General features: G+C 40.3%; 1 protein-coding gene across 1 annotated transcript in view; it reads right to left on the bottom strand.

Annotated features, from left to right (window-relative positions):
• The window catches only part of GALNT6 (polypeptide N-acetylgalactosaminyltransferase 6), a 97983-nt gene that overhangs the window by 47809 nt on the left and 34509 nt on the right, over positions 1–15665 (bottom strand). The window contains exon 2 of the mRNA XM_075851934.1: positions 10228–10816. Within this exon, the coding sequence (XP_075708049.1) occupies positions 10228–10712 (485 nt within the window). The 5' untranslated portion in view covers positions 10713–10816. The remainder of the gene's footprint in view (positions 1–10227; positions 10817–15665) is intronic.

The following is a 15665-nucleotide window of genomic DNA, read 5'->3' as shown; positions in this document are numbered from 1 at the left end:
TGAGTTGCATTTCTCTGGTAAAACCTTCTGTGTTATAAAAAAAATTGTATTCAAAATTTATTTCTGCAAAAAAATATGAAATTTGTAAATTCACCTCTACTTTGCTTTAATTCCTGTGAAATGTGTAAAGGGTTAAGACATTTTCTAAATGCTGTTTTGAATACTTTGAGGGGTGAAGTTTTTAAAATGGGGTGACTTTTTGGGAGTTTCTAATATATAAGGCCCTCAAAGCCACTTCACAACTGAACTGGCCCCTGTAAAAATGGCCTTTTGAAATTTTCTTGAAAATGTGAGAAATTGCTGCTAAAGTTCTAAGCCTTGTGATGTCATAGAAAAATAAAAGGATGTTCAAAAAACAATGCCAATCTAAAGTAGACATATGGGGGATGTTAATTAGCAACATTTTTGTGTGGTATAACTGCCTGTGTTACAAGCAGATACATTTAAATTGAGAAAAATGCTAATTTTTGCAATTTTTCGCTAATTTTTGGTGTTTTTCACAATTAAATACTGAACATATCGAGCAAATTTTGCTAGTAACTTAAAGTGCAATGTGTCACGAGAAAACAATCTCAGAATCTCTTGGATAGGTGAAAGCATTCCGGAGTTATTACCACATAAAGTCACACATGTCAGATTTGAAAATGAGGCTCTGTCAGGAAGGTCAAAAGTGGCTAAAGAGGGAAGGGGTTAATGACCGGGCCATTTTGCGCGTTAATGACCAAGGATTATTTTTTGTTTTTTCACGGTCGCATTCCAAGAGTCGTAACTGTTTTTGTATTCCGTCTATATAGCCGTATAAGGGCTTGTTTTTTGCAGGACGGGTTGTATTTTGTAATTGTACCATTTTTAGATGCTTATAACATATTGATTAACTTTTATTAACTTTATTTTAGGAGAGAATTGAAAATAAGCAGCTATTCCTGCATTGATTTTCACGTTATAAGTTTACGCCGTTTACTATGCAGCGTAAATAACATGTTAACTTTATTCTGTGGGTCGGCACGATTACAGGGATACCAAATATGTAAAGGTTTTATATGTTTTTCCTACGTTTGCACAATAAAAACCCTTTTAGAAAAAAATAACTTTTTTTTGCATCGCCGCATTCCAAGAGCCGTAACGTTTTTATTTTTCCGTCGATGTGGCCGTATGTGGGCTTGATTTTTGCGGGCCAATGTGTAGTTTTTATTAGTACTATTTTGGGGTACATAGGACTTATAGATTAACTTTTATTTTATTTTTTATGGGGGGAATGGGAGAAAAGAGAGAATTTTGACGTTGTTTTTTGTGTTTTCTTTGGACGCCGTTCATCCGGCGGTTTAATTAATATGTTCATTGGTCAAGTTGTTACGAACGTGGGGATACCATATATGTGTATGTGTGATTTGTTTTGACCGTTTTACTAAATAAAACCACTTTTTGGGCCAAAAAAGTAGTTTTATTTGACTTTGACTAATTATTTTTATTTTTTTTTCACAAACTTTATTTAACTGTTTTACATTTTTTTTTTTAGTCCCACCAGGGGACTTCACTATACGATGTGCCGATCGCATATATAATGCTTTGGTATACTTCGTATACCAAAGCATTATTGCCTGTCAGTGTAAAACTGACAGGCAACCTGTTAGGTCATGCCTCTGGCATCGCCTAACAGGGAGATGCTGAAGGCAGACCTGGGGGTCTTTGTTAGACCCCCGGCTGTCATGGAAACCCGACGGCGACCCGCGATTTGTTTGCGGGGGCGCCGATCGGGTGACAGAGGGAGCTCCCCCCTCTGTCAAACACATTAAATGCCGCTGTCACTATTGACAGCGGCATTTAATGGGCTAAACTGCCGGAATCGGCGCGCGCTTCGATTCCGGCAGTTGCAGCAGGAGCCAGGCTGTGTATAACAGCTGTGCTCCTGCCGCTGATCGCGTGGGTACAGTCTCAGTACCCGCGCCATCACAGGACGGATATATCCGTCCTCCTGCGCGAACTAGCAGCTGCTGAGGACGGATATATCCGTCCTTCGGCGTTAAGGAGTTAAGGTCATTGTGTTTATATATTTTGTAAATATGTTATTTACATGTTATTGTATTAATAAAGCTGTGGCCGACCCCCGGGTCAACCCCACTTTAAAAGAGAATTACGTGTCAGTTGGTATGTTATGTTAGTATGGGGGAGAGACTTATTAGGTTAAATGTTGCTATATGCATACAGTCTTGTGTGATATTACACTGCAGCAAGTTATCAGAGTCAGATACACTTGGCTACATCTGTAAAGTGGACAACTTCTTTAAATCACTTATTGCTGAACTATAATAAAATATAGTCTTGTAGATATCATCCCAGCAGCAATGAGTGGCAATGATGTAGAGAGCACACTGGGGAGAATTCAGCAAAACCATTGATCAGCGGCCGGACATAGAAAAGATTTGGGAGGGCTTCATGGCAAAGATCAAAATAAGCACCCCCCTCCCCCACTGTGATTTTGGGCCTTGTCACCCAGAACAGATGGGCCAGATTTTGTCCCCCCCCCTCCTTACACACTCTTTGGCCAATGCACAGGTACTTAACACCCATGAGCAGTGAGGATGGGACCAACTTGAGTTGGGTCCCCTGTCTCCCAGGGCCCTAAAAAAACACAAGCTGCATGGTCTGCCTCTATGGTATGTACATCCTTACTATTGATACAGAACAGGATTAAAAGAGTTGCATGCGAAATAGTAAAAAGTTTTGGGTTTTTCAGAAACACTGCCTATAGGCTCTGTCTGATATTGCATATTAACTTCATTAAAATGAATGAGGCAAACTGTTTTTTCTAATCTCATACAACGCCTTTAACATGCTGTATAGAATACAGACATCCAATGAAAGAATAAATATACCCTACTGATCACCATCTGCTTTAAACTTTTAATACTATGTCAGACTGTTAGATCCGTTCTATGGTCCCACATAATCATCTTTGTTCATCATCCGTCAAATTCAGGTGTGCCCAGTTGGTTATACACCAATGTACGTACACGGATATTGCAGTTATTTATAAAATACTATTAAGGTTAAGAGTAGAAAAGTGCAATTAAAAAAAATAAAACAAATAAATGATATTATATTATATATATACATACATACACACACATTTTATTTGCAGTGTACAATTAATTCGTTAATAAGCATATCATTGAGTACCACTAATCTTAACCCCTTAAGGACACAGCCTGTTTTGGCCTTAAGGACACAGCCTATTTTTTCAAATCTGACATGTGTTACTTTATGTTGTAATAACTCCGGAATGCTTTTACCTAGCCAAGCGATTCTGAGATTGTTTTCTCGTGACACATTGGACTTTATGATACTGAAAAAATTTTGTCGTTAAATTCAATATTTATTTGTAAAAAACACCAAATTTAGAGAAAATTTGCAAAAATCTGCATTTTTCTAAATTGTAATGTATCTGCTTGTAAAACAGATAGTTATACCACACAAAATAGTTACTAGTTAACATTTCCCATATGTCTACTTTATGTTTGCATTGTTTTTTGAACGTGCTTTTATTTTTCTAGGACGTTACAAGGCTTAGAACTTTAGCTGCAATTTCTCACATTTTCAAGAAAATTTCAAAAGGCTATTTTTTCAGGGACCAGTTCAGTTCTGAAGTGGCTTTGAGGGCCTTATATATTAGAAACCCCCTATAAAACACCCCATTTTAAAAACTGCACCCCTTAAAGTACTCAAAACAGCATTCAGAAATTATTTGAACCCTTTAGGCATTTCACAAGAAATAAAGCAAAGTAGAGGTGAAATTTACAAATTTCAATTTTTTTTTACTAAATTCATTTGTAATACAGTTTTTTCTGTAACACAGAAGGTTTTACCCGAGAAATGTAACTCAATATTTATTGCCCAGATTCTGCAATTTTTAGAAATATCCCACATGTGGTCCTAGTGCGGTAAAGGACCGAAACACCGGCCTCAGAAGCAAAGGAGCACCTGGTGGATTTTGGGGCCTCTATTTTATTAGAATATATTTTAGGCACCATGTCAGGTTTGAAGAGGTCTTGTGGTGCCAAAACAACGGAAACCCCCCAAAAGTGACCCGATTTTGGAAACTACACCCCTGAAGGAATTTTTCTAGGGGTATAGTTAGCATTTTTAGCCCACAGGTTTTTTGCTAAATTTATTGGAACTTGTCTGTGAAAATGAAAATCTACTTTTTTTCTGAAAAAACATACGATGTTTTCGTTTTTACAAGGAATAAAGGAGAAAAAGCACCCCAACATTTGTAAAGCAATGTCTCCCGATTACGGCAATACCCCATATGTGGTAATAAACTGCTGTTTGGACCCACGGCAGGGCTCAGAAGGGAACTAGGGCCATTTGGATTTTGGAGCGCAGATTTTGCTGGAATGGTTTTCGGTGCCATGTCGTGTTTGCAAAGCCCTGGAGGGACCATAACAGTGGAAACTCCCCAAAAGTGACCCCATTTTGGAAACTACACCCCTCAAGGATTTTTTCAAGAGGTATATTTAGCATTTTTAGCCCACAGATTTTTTGCTAAATTTATTGGAACTGGTCTGTGAAAATGAAAATCTACTTTTTTTCTGGAAAAACATACAATGTTTTAGATTTTACAAGGAATAAAGGAGAAAAAGCACCCCAACATTTGTAAAGCAATGTCTCCCGATTACGGCAATACCCCATATGTGGTAATAAACTGCTGTTTGAACCCACAGCGGGGCTCAGAAGGGAAGGAGGGCCATTTGGATTTTGGAGCGCAGATTTTGCTGGAATGGTTTTCGGTGCCATGCCGTGTTTGCAAAGCCCTGAAGGGACCATAACAGTGGAAACTCCCCAAAAGTGACCCCATTTTGGAAACTACACCCCTCAAGGAATTTTTCTTGGGGTATAGTTAGCATTTTGACCCTACACGGTTTTTGCTGAATCTATGGGAATTATGCCGTGAAATTGAAAATTGAAATTTTTTCTAATAAAATGTAGTTTTAGCTCAGATTTTTTCATTTTTACAACAGATAAAGGAGAAAAAACACCCCAATATTTGTAAAGCAAACTCTTCTGAGCACAGCAATACCCCATATGTGGTAATAAACTGCTGTTTGGACACATGGCGGAAGTTAGAAAGGACGGATTGCCATTTGACTTTTGGAGCTCAAGTTTTGCTGGAATGGTTTGCGGCCCCATGTCACATTTGAAAAGCCACTGAGGGGCCAAAATACTGCAAACCCGGCAAAAGTGACCCCATTTGGTAAACTACACCCCTCAAGGCATTTATCATTTGCCTGGACATATGACGGCTTAGGAGTGAAAGGCGCATGTGAGACCAATTTTGGTGATTTTCGCAGCATTAGCCCACAACGGCAGGGCTCTGGGGTCAAATAGTAAAACAAACCCCCAAGTAGTGACCCCCATTTTGGAAACTGCACCCCTGAAGGCATTTTATTAACGGGTGTAGTGAGCATTTTGACCACACAGGTTTGTTTTTTTTCTATTAGAAATGAATGCTCAGTGGATGGTGCAAAGTGAAAATTGCAAATTTCCACAGGTATGTGCCATTTTAGTGCACAATATTTTGTGCCCAGTTCGTGCCACTGAAGACAAATACCTCAAACTGTTAAGCGGGTTCTCCCGGGTATGGCGATGCCATATATGTGGACGTACACTGCTGCTTGGGCACGCTGCAGGGCGCACCATTTGGCTTTTGGAGCGTGGATTTTGCTCGCTAGTTGTTTTGTTTGGGGTATTGCTGGTATTTCAGTTTATGATGTGGGGGCATATGTAAGCTGTGTGGAGAACATCAGGGGTATAATAAGAGAGTATAATAATTCGGTAAATAAATAATAATCCGCAGACGTGGCCGGTGTTGCACTGATAAATGGCGCCCGATATTATCCGCTTTTGGACACTCTGCACATTTTGCATCGCCATATTCTGAGAGCCAAAACGTCTTTATTTTTTTTCCCTGGAGCTGTGTGAGAGCTTATTTGTTGCGGGACAATCTGTAGATCTCATTGGCACCATTTTGGGGTACATGCGATTTTTTGATCACTTTGTATTAAATTTTTTTGGCAAGCAAGGTGACCAAAAACCTGCAATTCTGATGATTTTTATTATTATTTTTTTTACGGCGTTCGCCATGCGCTATGAATGACAATTTTACGTTATTCTGCGGGTCGGTACGATTACGGCGATACCATATATATATAGTTTTTCTTAAGTTTTGCAGCGTCTGCACGATAAAATCACTTTTGTTTCAAATAATTTATTTTTGGTGTCACCAGATTCTGAGAGCCATAACATTTTTATTTTTCCGTCAAAAAAGCTGCGGGAGGGCTTGTTTTTTGCGGGACGGGCTGCGTTTTTTAATGGTATAATTTTGGGGTACATGCAATTTTTAGATCCCTTTTTTTATTCTGTTTTGCAAGGGGTAGTGACTAACAAAAAGCGATTCTGGAATAGTTTTTTATTTAATTTTTTTACGGTGTTCACCGTACGGGTAAAATAGCGTGATATTTTTATAGTTTGGGTCGTTACGGACGCGGGGATACCACATATGTGTACTTTTATTTATGTTTTTTGGTTTTTCCTATAATAAAAGACTTATTATAGGAAAAAAGGCTGTTATAGTGTTTTTTAACATGAAACTTATTTTTTTTTTACTTTTTTACAACATTTTTATTAACTTGTTTTAACTTTTACTTTTGTCCCACTAGGGAACTTGAAGGCATGAAGCCCTGATCGCTATTCTAATACACTGCACTACCTACATAGTGCAGTGTATTAGAGCTGTCAGCTATTCACTGACAGCAAGCCTATTAGGCTTCGCCTCCCGGCGGGGCCTAATAGGCTTCCGTACTAGGAAGCGATTGTTAGGCTATGGTTGCCATAGCAACCATCAGAACACTCGCGGGTGCCGATGGTTGTTATTAGCAACCATAGGGTACGATCTAATCACTTAGATGCAGCGATAGCTGCATCTAAGGGGTTAATCGGCCGGATCGGAGCCTTGCTCCGGTCCTGGCCGTTAGGGCACGATGTCAGCTGTGACAAACAGCTGACACCCGCGCCCGTGGCAACCATCGTGGTTGCCGACAGGGCTACAAGCCACTTCGATGCATCGATCACGTTTATCGATGCATCGAAGGGGTTAATCGGCCGGATCGGAGCCTAGCTCCGGTCCTGGCCGTTGCAGAGGGGCGTCGGGCAGCTGATTCCCGGCGGTGATAACGCTGGCTCAGCTTCTGAGCCAGCGTCATCACATACACACGTCATAGAGCTGTGATTGGTCAGTCTGCTTTGACTGACCAATAACAGCGATCGCCGGCAGGAGACCGCTGTGAATGGTCCCCTGCCGTCTTACTGTGCCGATCAACTGTCAAACAGTTGACGGCACAGTTCTGTCACCTTGTCCTTTGACAGGGTGACAGTTTTTAGCCAGGACGCACCGGTACGTCCCTGTGCCTTAAAGCACTTCAATGCAGGACGTACCGGTACGTCCTGGTGCGCTAAGGGGTTAAACAGTTCTACATGTAGCAACGTCTATTGAAACGAACCACTGCGAATAGGGCTGAACTTTGTCTACCTTGGACACAGATACAATTGATCAGTCTAGTGCTGGCGAGTTACGGAAACTATGAGTTCCCAGCCCTGACATTCGGCGCTTTACCAATGACGAAGGCGACATCATCGTGCTGCCCGTGTTGTTTTGCTGTATCAGGCATGGTCAGGAGAGACTGGGGATACGTCACGGGAGGACGGCACGGAAACCGAGACAAGGGAGTATGTAATGTTTATTTTTCAGTGAGCATTGTGAATGGCACTATCTACAGCGGGCATTGTGAATGGCGCTATCTACAGGGAGCATTTTGAGTGACACGGTCTACAGGGGGCAGTGTTTGCGTGTTGCTTTACTTTACAGTGTTTGACACAATTGTATACAGGGATGCAGTGTATGGTGCTATTATATTAAGACGCATAGTGTGTGGCGCCATACAAATTTTATCTTTATACGTGCAGCATTGTTGGAAAGTATGGAGTCGAAGACACCAAAGTGGTAAATTCTGCAAAAATGTATCCTGGCCGGGAGAAGAAGTCTGGAGGTCTGGACCGGATGGAGAAGAAAAGGGAAAAAGAAAGACTAGAATCTGAGAAGACATCACCTGTCACTTGATTTGTAGGGAATCTGTCACGTCTCCCGACATGTCTGTTATAGGAAATTCTTGTATTCCACAAAAAGTCTCTGTGTAGCCCAGGCCTTGGACAAATGGGTGTTACCATTTCCCTTGTCAAGAGGATGTGTCCCTACACAGTGTGATACTGTCAGTGATGGTTGGAGACTCCGTATGTAGGGACACAGGCCTTTCACAAGGGGAATCGTAACACCGATTTTTCAATGCTTGCACGGAAAAGTAATGCTAACTATTGACACGACATGGCAGGGCCTGGTGGAGAAGGGAGGCTCAAGTTTGGGGAACAGCCCAGGGCCTATGGTCTACTTGATGCGCTACTGCTTACCAATGCCGAGAATGAGGAGACTCGAAATTTCCATTCCTGGTCGTAATAAAAAAAACCTGTCACAACACTGTGTGTGTGATATTGTTCAGTCCTTGTTGATATGTTCTATTGAAATGCTAAACACATATTTCTTATTTATATAGAATCAAAATAATCTTTACAATAAGGGGGAAGTACAATTTCAAAGAAATCACCCATGTTTTAAGTCGATCTCAATAAAAGTCTGGGGACACCGTCACACAATAGTTCCACAAAAATAAACTTTACTTCCCAAAATTATCAGCGCACTCAAAAAAAAAACCCAAACAAACATAGTTCCTCTACTCTATTTAATAGATACAGTTTTGTGGTGATTTTCTGGAACTGTGTGAATTGCTTAACAATTACCATAAATAATTTAAAGAATATATTTTCTAATGTAAAAATGTTGATGTTAAAACATTAAATTGTCCCACTCAAAAATAGATATAAATAAAAGGAATTCTTATTGAAGCCAACTTGTATTACATTGTCTAAACTTTACGACATCGATAAATCTTAAAATCCCCCATCTTCAAAAAGTTTAGTGTGGTTGTCCCAAGCTTCACCTTACACTTGGATACTTCAATCAATAGGATCTTTGTGGAACAACAGCTCTTAACACAAATTGACCTGATGTACAGAACCAATAGAATCACACAATCCATAAGGGGCCTACTTAGTTGGAGCAGATTTTGCAGCCACACCTGGGCACAGGTGACAAGAGGGGACCCAAAAGCCTCAGAAACATAAGATACCAGTATTTTAAATGCCACATGGTTGGTGGGCATCCGGTTACATATTTTGCATTAGGGTCCAGGAGCTTTAAGTTACGTCTGTGCCATAGGCTTTCTACATATAGAAAATGGAACACAGTGCATCACATATGTTCCCTATATGAAAAAAAAAATGTAAACCCCAAAAATGTTGTAAAAATTAAAAAAAAAAAAGTTTCAACATTAAGTCACCAATTAGTCAACCATTGACAAGTCTCTAACAGATGAGTCAGAGACACTCCCTGTAAAGAGGATTATTCAATTGTAATGTATAAAATGAACATAGGTCAGGTAATCAGAAAATATCTGTCAGGTATTATAGTTTCAGTAGAACAGAATTCAACAAGCTTCGACACAGATTATGTGGTATTAAAAACACTTTGTAAAACCGCAAATTCAGACATCATGGAATAGGTCATCAAACGTGTCCTTGATCTAAGTTTTATTCAATAAAACCATGAAGGAATGGGGCAGTATTGTGGCCATGATATGGACACTAAAATATGGCCGTATCATGGCATGTGAAACTTTTATTACTATGTATACGGACTGTGCTTTCTTCTTTAACACAGTTAAAATAGTAGTACAGCAAATTTGAATAGCCTTCTACGTGTGAATTTATGGGTGGCCGTTTCATTGTGTAAAACACATCTATTGAATATTAATAGCAGAACTTTAAAAGGCTCGTACAGCTTTATATCAACCCCTTATTTTTTACTCTCCCTCTATTCATGACAGTGTGTCACGCTCAAAGGCAGCACAGGAACAGAACACCCCACAATTTGAAGAGCACACGAAAAAAAATTTAGCCTGTAATATTGAGGCAAATAACGAGGAAGAGGGAAGAGCGAGGAGGTGGATGAAGCCGGTATTTTATATATAGAAATATATAAACCCAATATAAAATAACACTTACTCAGGTGGTCGAGAGTCAGGTCCCAATGATCTGTGGAGAGAAATTTTGTCACTTGCATAGGCATTGAAGCAATGTTTGGTAAAGCCATCATCTTTCTGCTTGGTTTCTTCAGGTGACCACTTTTCCTTTTTAAATGGTTTTCCATCAGCACCAGGGCTGTTAGGATCTTCGGGTGGCCTGTCCATAAATGACTTGAGCTCTGCTGGAGTATAATACCCAGGAAGACATGACTTGACTTTCCGTTCTGGTTCTTCTTGCTGCACAGGGGCATTGATCTGAAGTTTTGGCATAGAGTCCCTTATATTATTCACTGCCCCCATCATCATATCAAGCACCTGGTCCTTCCTTTCAACAATGTTCTTTAACCAGGGATCATCTTTGCTGCCATCACCAACGTCTTTGTGCATTATGAATACAAATATCACAAAAACAACACCCACCATAGCAAGTTTCAGGGGCCCATAGTGTCTCCGCAATAACCTCATTTTGAATAATATTTAAAATCTTTTCAATCCAGGTGGGAATTTTTTGAAGAGGTAGCAGGATTGTTGTGTTATTCCATTAGTAAAATGAGCATTCAAACAGGAGCCTAAAGAAAAAGCAGAAGAAAAAAAATAGTCAGACTTTACAAACTATAAATAATCTGCCATCTAAGGGAATGGACAAGGTCTAGTCATGAAGTTCATTAGCACTACGGACGTTAGAATTGAAAAATTATATATATATATATATCCTACTATATTGTAGAGATGCAGCTTAACAGACCTCAGCCAGAGTAGCAGGGGTCAAGCATCGTACAATAATTTACCTAGCCTTTAAGTGTTCATGTACACGCTGAACCATTCATTTATATGGGGCTACGCACACATACGTTTTTTGTTTTTTTTGCAGATCTTTTCAGGTCTGTGTTTGAGGTCTGTCTAACCAGTTCTAGTGTATGGGTCCGCATAAAATGATAATAAGGTTGGGAATGATGCTTGTAGAGGCAGGAGAAGAACAGTTGCCTATTAACATTTCTTATCACTGTTGTCCGGGGTGCTAACAAGCGCCTAAGACTATGTCCAGAGATCCCAATTGATGAAGTTACTTGAGATGTGGATCTCTCCTTCACCTATGGGGTGTATGGGGTATTACCTGAACAGCTAAAATATGTAAACCTACAGATGTAGCCGGCTTTATCTGGACTCTTATCGCATTAAATACACAGTGGCAAGATCCTTTATCCTAAAATTTGAAATAACTTTTCAATGGCTTTTGTTGTGTGATATCACGCTGCAGCAAGTTATCAGAGTCAAGATGAAGATGGCTACATCCGTATGACAAATGCAAATTCCTTTATGGTCTACAATAGGATGAACAATAGAAGCCAATATTGTATTGGTAGCTATAAAATAGCATTTGCCTTAGTACAGTATTCATTAGATCAAAACAAAGGGAAGGATTTCAAGTAATATGAATATTTTTATACAGAAGAAGGATTTCTATTATTTAACATTAAACAAAAACTTTTCCTCTGAATGTGAAGTGATCACTTTTAGACCAGTACTGTACTATTAAAATAGGCAATCTGAAGAGTACGATCTCCCAGGAGAGGTGAAAGCACAAAGCAGTAAGGGAAACATTCAGAGAGAGATTCTAGCAGGTGGAAATAGCCGAACAAAGGCTGAGTGAGTAGCTGGAGTTCTCTCAATATCCATGTAAAACAGACCGAGAACTTCAGAAATACCAAGTTTAACCACTTCCTACCCAAAAGTAGCAGAATGCAGCAAGATTACTAAACCCATAGGGTGTATCCAGATGTTGCAGTAGAGTTGAGGTTAAAACTGCATCCAAATACTGCATGCATTTTCACCGTGATTTGGTGCATTTTTCGATGCGGTTGCGTTCCTTACCAAAACCATATCGACCATCCGTTGCGTGAAACTCACTGCATGTCCTATATTGGTGCGTTTTCACGTACCTAGTCGCCCATTAAAGTCAATGGGTGTGTCAAGAACACGAACAGCACATGGACGCACATCCGTGTGCTGTCCGTGTTTCACGCATCAATTACATAGAAATAAAAAAAAAATGTTTGCACAGACGTAAAAAACCTCACGCAAAGCACACTGATGTAAAGACGCCATGCACACGCTGAAAAAACGCTGCATTTTTACACGCGTAAATTTGTCACACTCGTGTGAATGTAGCTTTAATTAAAAAAAAAAAAAAAAGTCTGATTGTGTAGATTGTGAGATTTACTGGACCAACGTGAACAAATATATGTTAACTGGAAGGAATATGAGCAAATATATGTTTCAATGTAAATTTAGAATATAAGATTGTTCAGTACACAAACATCTATAATGACATCCAAATTGCAAATCCTTCATAGCCAACAGACACCCTGCATACAGAATACAATTATTTAAAATATTTACAATTTCCCAGTTCTTGTTTTTTTTAAAAGGGTCAAGTTGCCCTGAAAAGAAATTAGAGAAGCAGCCCGGCAAATTTTTTGCACATATAATGCTAACTCGCCAGCAATATTCTAGCAGTGTCAATGGTTTCTTCCCAGCTCAGTTGCTTCTTTACATTTTAAGCCCTTTTATTATGGGCAGCTGTGTCATGTCATCTCAGTCTGACTACTGGAATGGACCATGATCTCATGTGTAGATTGGAGGTCAGAATCTCCTGTGTGGTTGACTTCAAGTGAACTACAGGATTACATCACCACCTGTCAAATCCCTCCTGGCAGTTCTGAGACACCACCCCTCCCCACCCTCCTTGTTCCTCTGAATGTCCCAACCCATGCATATAGTGCCACTGAAGTTATTGAGTTATGAGGTTATTCTTGCCCTATCTAAGGGAGCAGGAGTGCAGTCATATATTAGATCAGTCCATATAATGATTAGCTGCAGAGGTATACAACTTCCCTGAATCTCACTAATTGTATATACTAGCTGTGAGTGCCATGTACAGTGTATTTCTGTAAGATGCTGCTCCTCACTTCCTGCTGATTAAAACCAGACATGGATAAGTCTAGGAGGCAGAGGAGACAGGTTAAGGATTCATCACCTAGGGATATACTGAGACTCTGCAGTTAAGGGACAGAAGTTCTAGGTCACTGATCTATCACTTGCTCCAGTTAGATAGGTCTCAGAGCATAGCAATTGCAGTGTGAAGAGACTTCGTCCCCCTTTGCCAAGCCAGAAACATCATCATGGGAAATGTAGGCTGCATATCAGAGGTGTAAAAGGAACCAAGATGGCAGACAACCTTTAAATGGCCCATTAACTAAAACAGGAATACAAAAGACGATCGACTTTATTATTTTATGAATTGCTGGACTGCTTCTTCAACTATGCACATTCAATTCAGGTTAGCAGCTGATAAGATTTACAATGTAGAGCTGGATAAAAAGACATTTTTATTTTGGCCACATTATGGTGTTCAACCTGACTGGAGGCCCTGCTATTCATCCTAATGTTACCACAGTACCAACTGCATGCAAGTTGCCAGTCCCAAGACAATCTTATCGGGAACAATGTTGTCCTTGAAAGATAAAAAGGTTAACTCGCCTACAGCAAGTGGTTTGTTCAGCTGATCCCCATCCAGTGCAGCATCTTGTACTTTTAAAAAAGGAGTGACCTACAGGTTTAGGAAAACAAAGACGAGATTCTCTAGCTCCAGTAGATGGGGCCAAGCGTTTCGCTTTTCATAGGGAGCATGCCAGAAAAGCTAGAATTAAGCAATGGTGTCCAATTCCACTTTAGAGACATTTTCAAAAGCAGAAGGGACAAAGTTGATCCTTCCAAAACTGCTCATCTCATTCTAGACTTGATTTATGATACAACACGAACAGTATGAGCAAAAAGGACAAATTATTCCTATTTTAATCACTAATGTAGATCTAAACATGAAAACAATATAAAATGGCTACAGGGGAGGGCGATCATATTACCACAGCCCTTATGTGACCACACAGGAAGAATAAAATTGCAAATGCTTCATCTGTCCTTTTTATATAAACCTGGTTCCTGGAGACATGTTTATTCTTAGCAACGGTCACAAAAAATAACTTATGGTTTATAGTAAGGGTATGTGCACACGGTGAGAGGCTTTTACGGCTGAAATGACAGACTGTTTTCAGGAGAAAACAGCTGCCTCGTTTCAGCCGTAATTCCTCCTCCTCGCATTTTGCGAGGCTTCTCTGACAGCCGTAAATTTTGAGCTGCTCTTCATTGAGTTCAATGAAGAACGGCTCAAATTACGTCTGAAAGAAGTGTCCTGCCCTTCTTTTGACGAGACTGTATTTTTACGCGTCGTCGTTTGACAGCTGTCAAACGACGACGCGTAAATGACAGGTCGTCTGCACAGTATGTCGGCAAACCAATTCAAATGAATGGGCAGATGTTTGCCGACGTATTGTAGCCCTATTTTCAGACGTAAAACGAGGCATAATGCGCTTCCATTACGTCTGAAAATAGGTCGTGTGAACCCAGCCTTAGGCTTAAAACAGACAACCGTGCGCATTTCATAACCATATTGCGGTTCAGTACTGGGTGCTGTATATTGGGATTTATACCCCCATATAAAAAAAACACATACAGCCCATGAAACTGCATCCATTTGAGCAAGCATGTTGTGATTTTCACAGTGGTTCACATGTCTCCTGCACTCTATAGAATGCATGGCAGATGCGTTCAGGATCCATGTGATATAGATCCTAATTACACGTGTGCATGAGGCCTTAGGCTATGTTCACACGGAGTATTTTGGGGGAGGAATATCTGCCTCAAAATTCCGTTTGGAACTTTGAGGCAGATATTCCTCTCCCTGCACGCCGATTTTCGCGGGAATTATCGCGCCGTTTTTCGCCCGCAGCCATTGAGCGCCGCGGGCATAAAACAGCGAGATATACGCTTTCTCCTGCCTCCCATTGAAGTCAATGGGAGGTCGGAGGCGGAAGCGCCCGAAGATAGGGCATGTCGCTTCTTTTTCCCGCGAGGCAGTTTTACTGCTCGCGGGAAAAAGACGCCGACGCCTCCCATTGAAATCAATGGGAGGCGTTCTCGGGCCGTTTCTGCCGAGTTTTGCGACGCGGTTTCCGCGTCAAAAAACTCGGCAAAATACCCCGTGTGAACATAGCCTTATTAGAGTGGAAAGTGACCATAGATAAAAGGGGCATATAACTTTTTTTTTCCCACATGTCTATGGAGGAAGACGACTATATATAAATGGATGCATTTTAATTATCTTTATTTTTGAGGCAGTAAAAAAATTGTTCATGTATATGCAATGGATAGAAAGCCAATAATAAATATCCACATAAATTCTAGAACTTTTGAAGGAATTAAAAAAATTTGTTTTGTACTCCTTGATGCTCCGATCCTCTTGCTACCCGTCACACTATTCTCCCAGGCGTTGGGCGCCGTGTTCCAGTCACTGTCCGAAGG

Source organism: Rhinoderma darwinii, chromosome 2 (genome assembly GCF_050947455.1).
Source record: "Rhinoderma darwinii isolate aRhiDar2 chromosome 2, aRhiDar2.hap1, whole genome shotgun sequence".
In the NCBI taxonomy this organism is placed as follows: Eukaryota; Metazoa; Chordata; class Amphibia; order Anura; family Rhinodermatidae; genus Rhinoderma; species Rhinoderma darwinii.
This window is presented reverse-complemented; position numbering and strand designations above follow the sequence as displayed.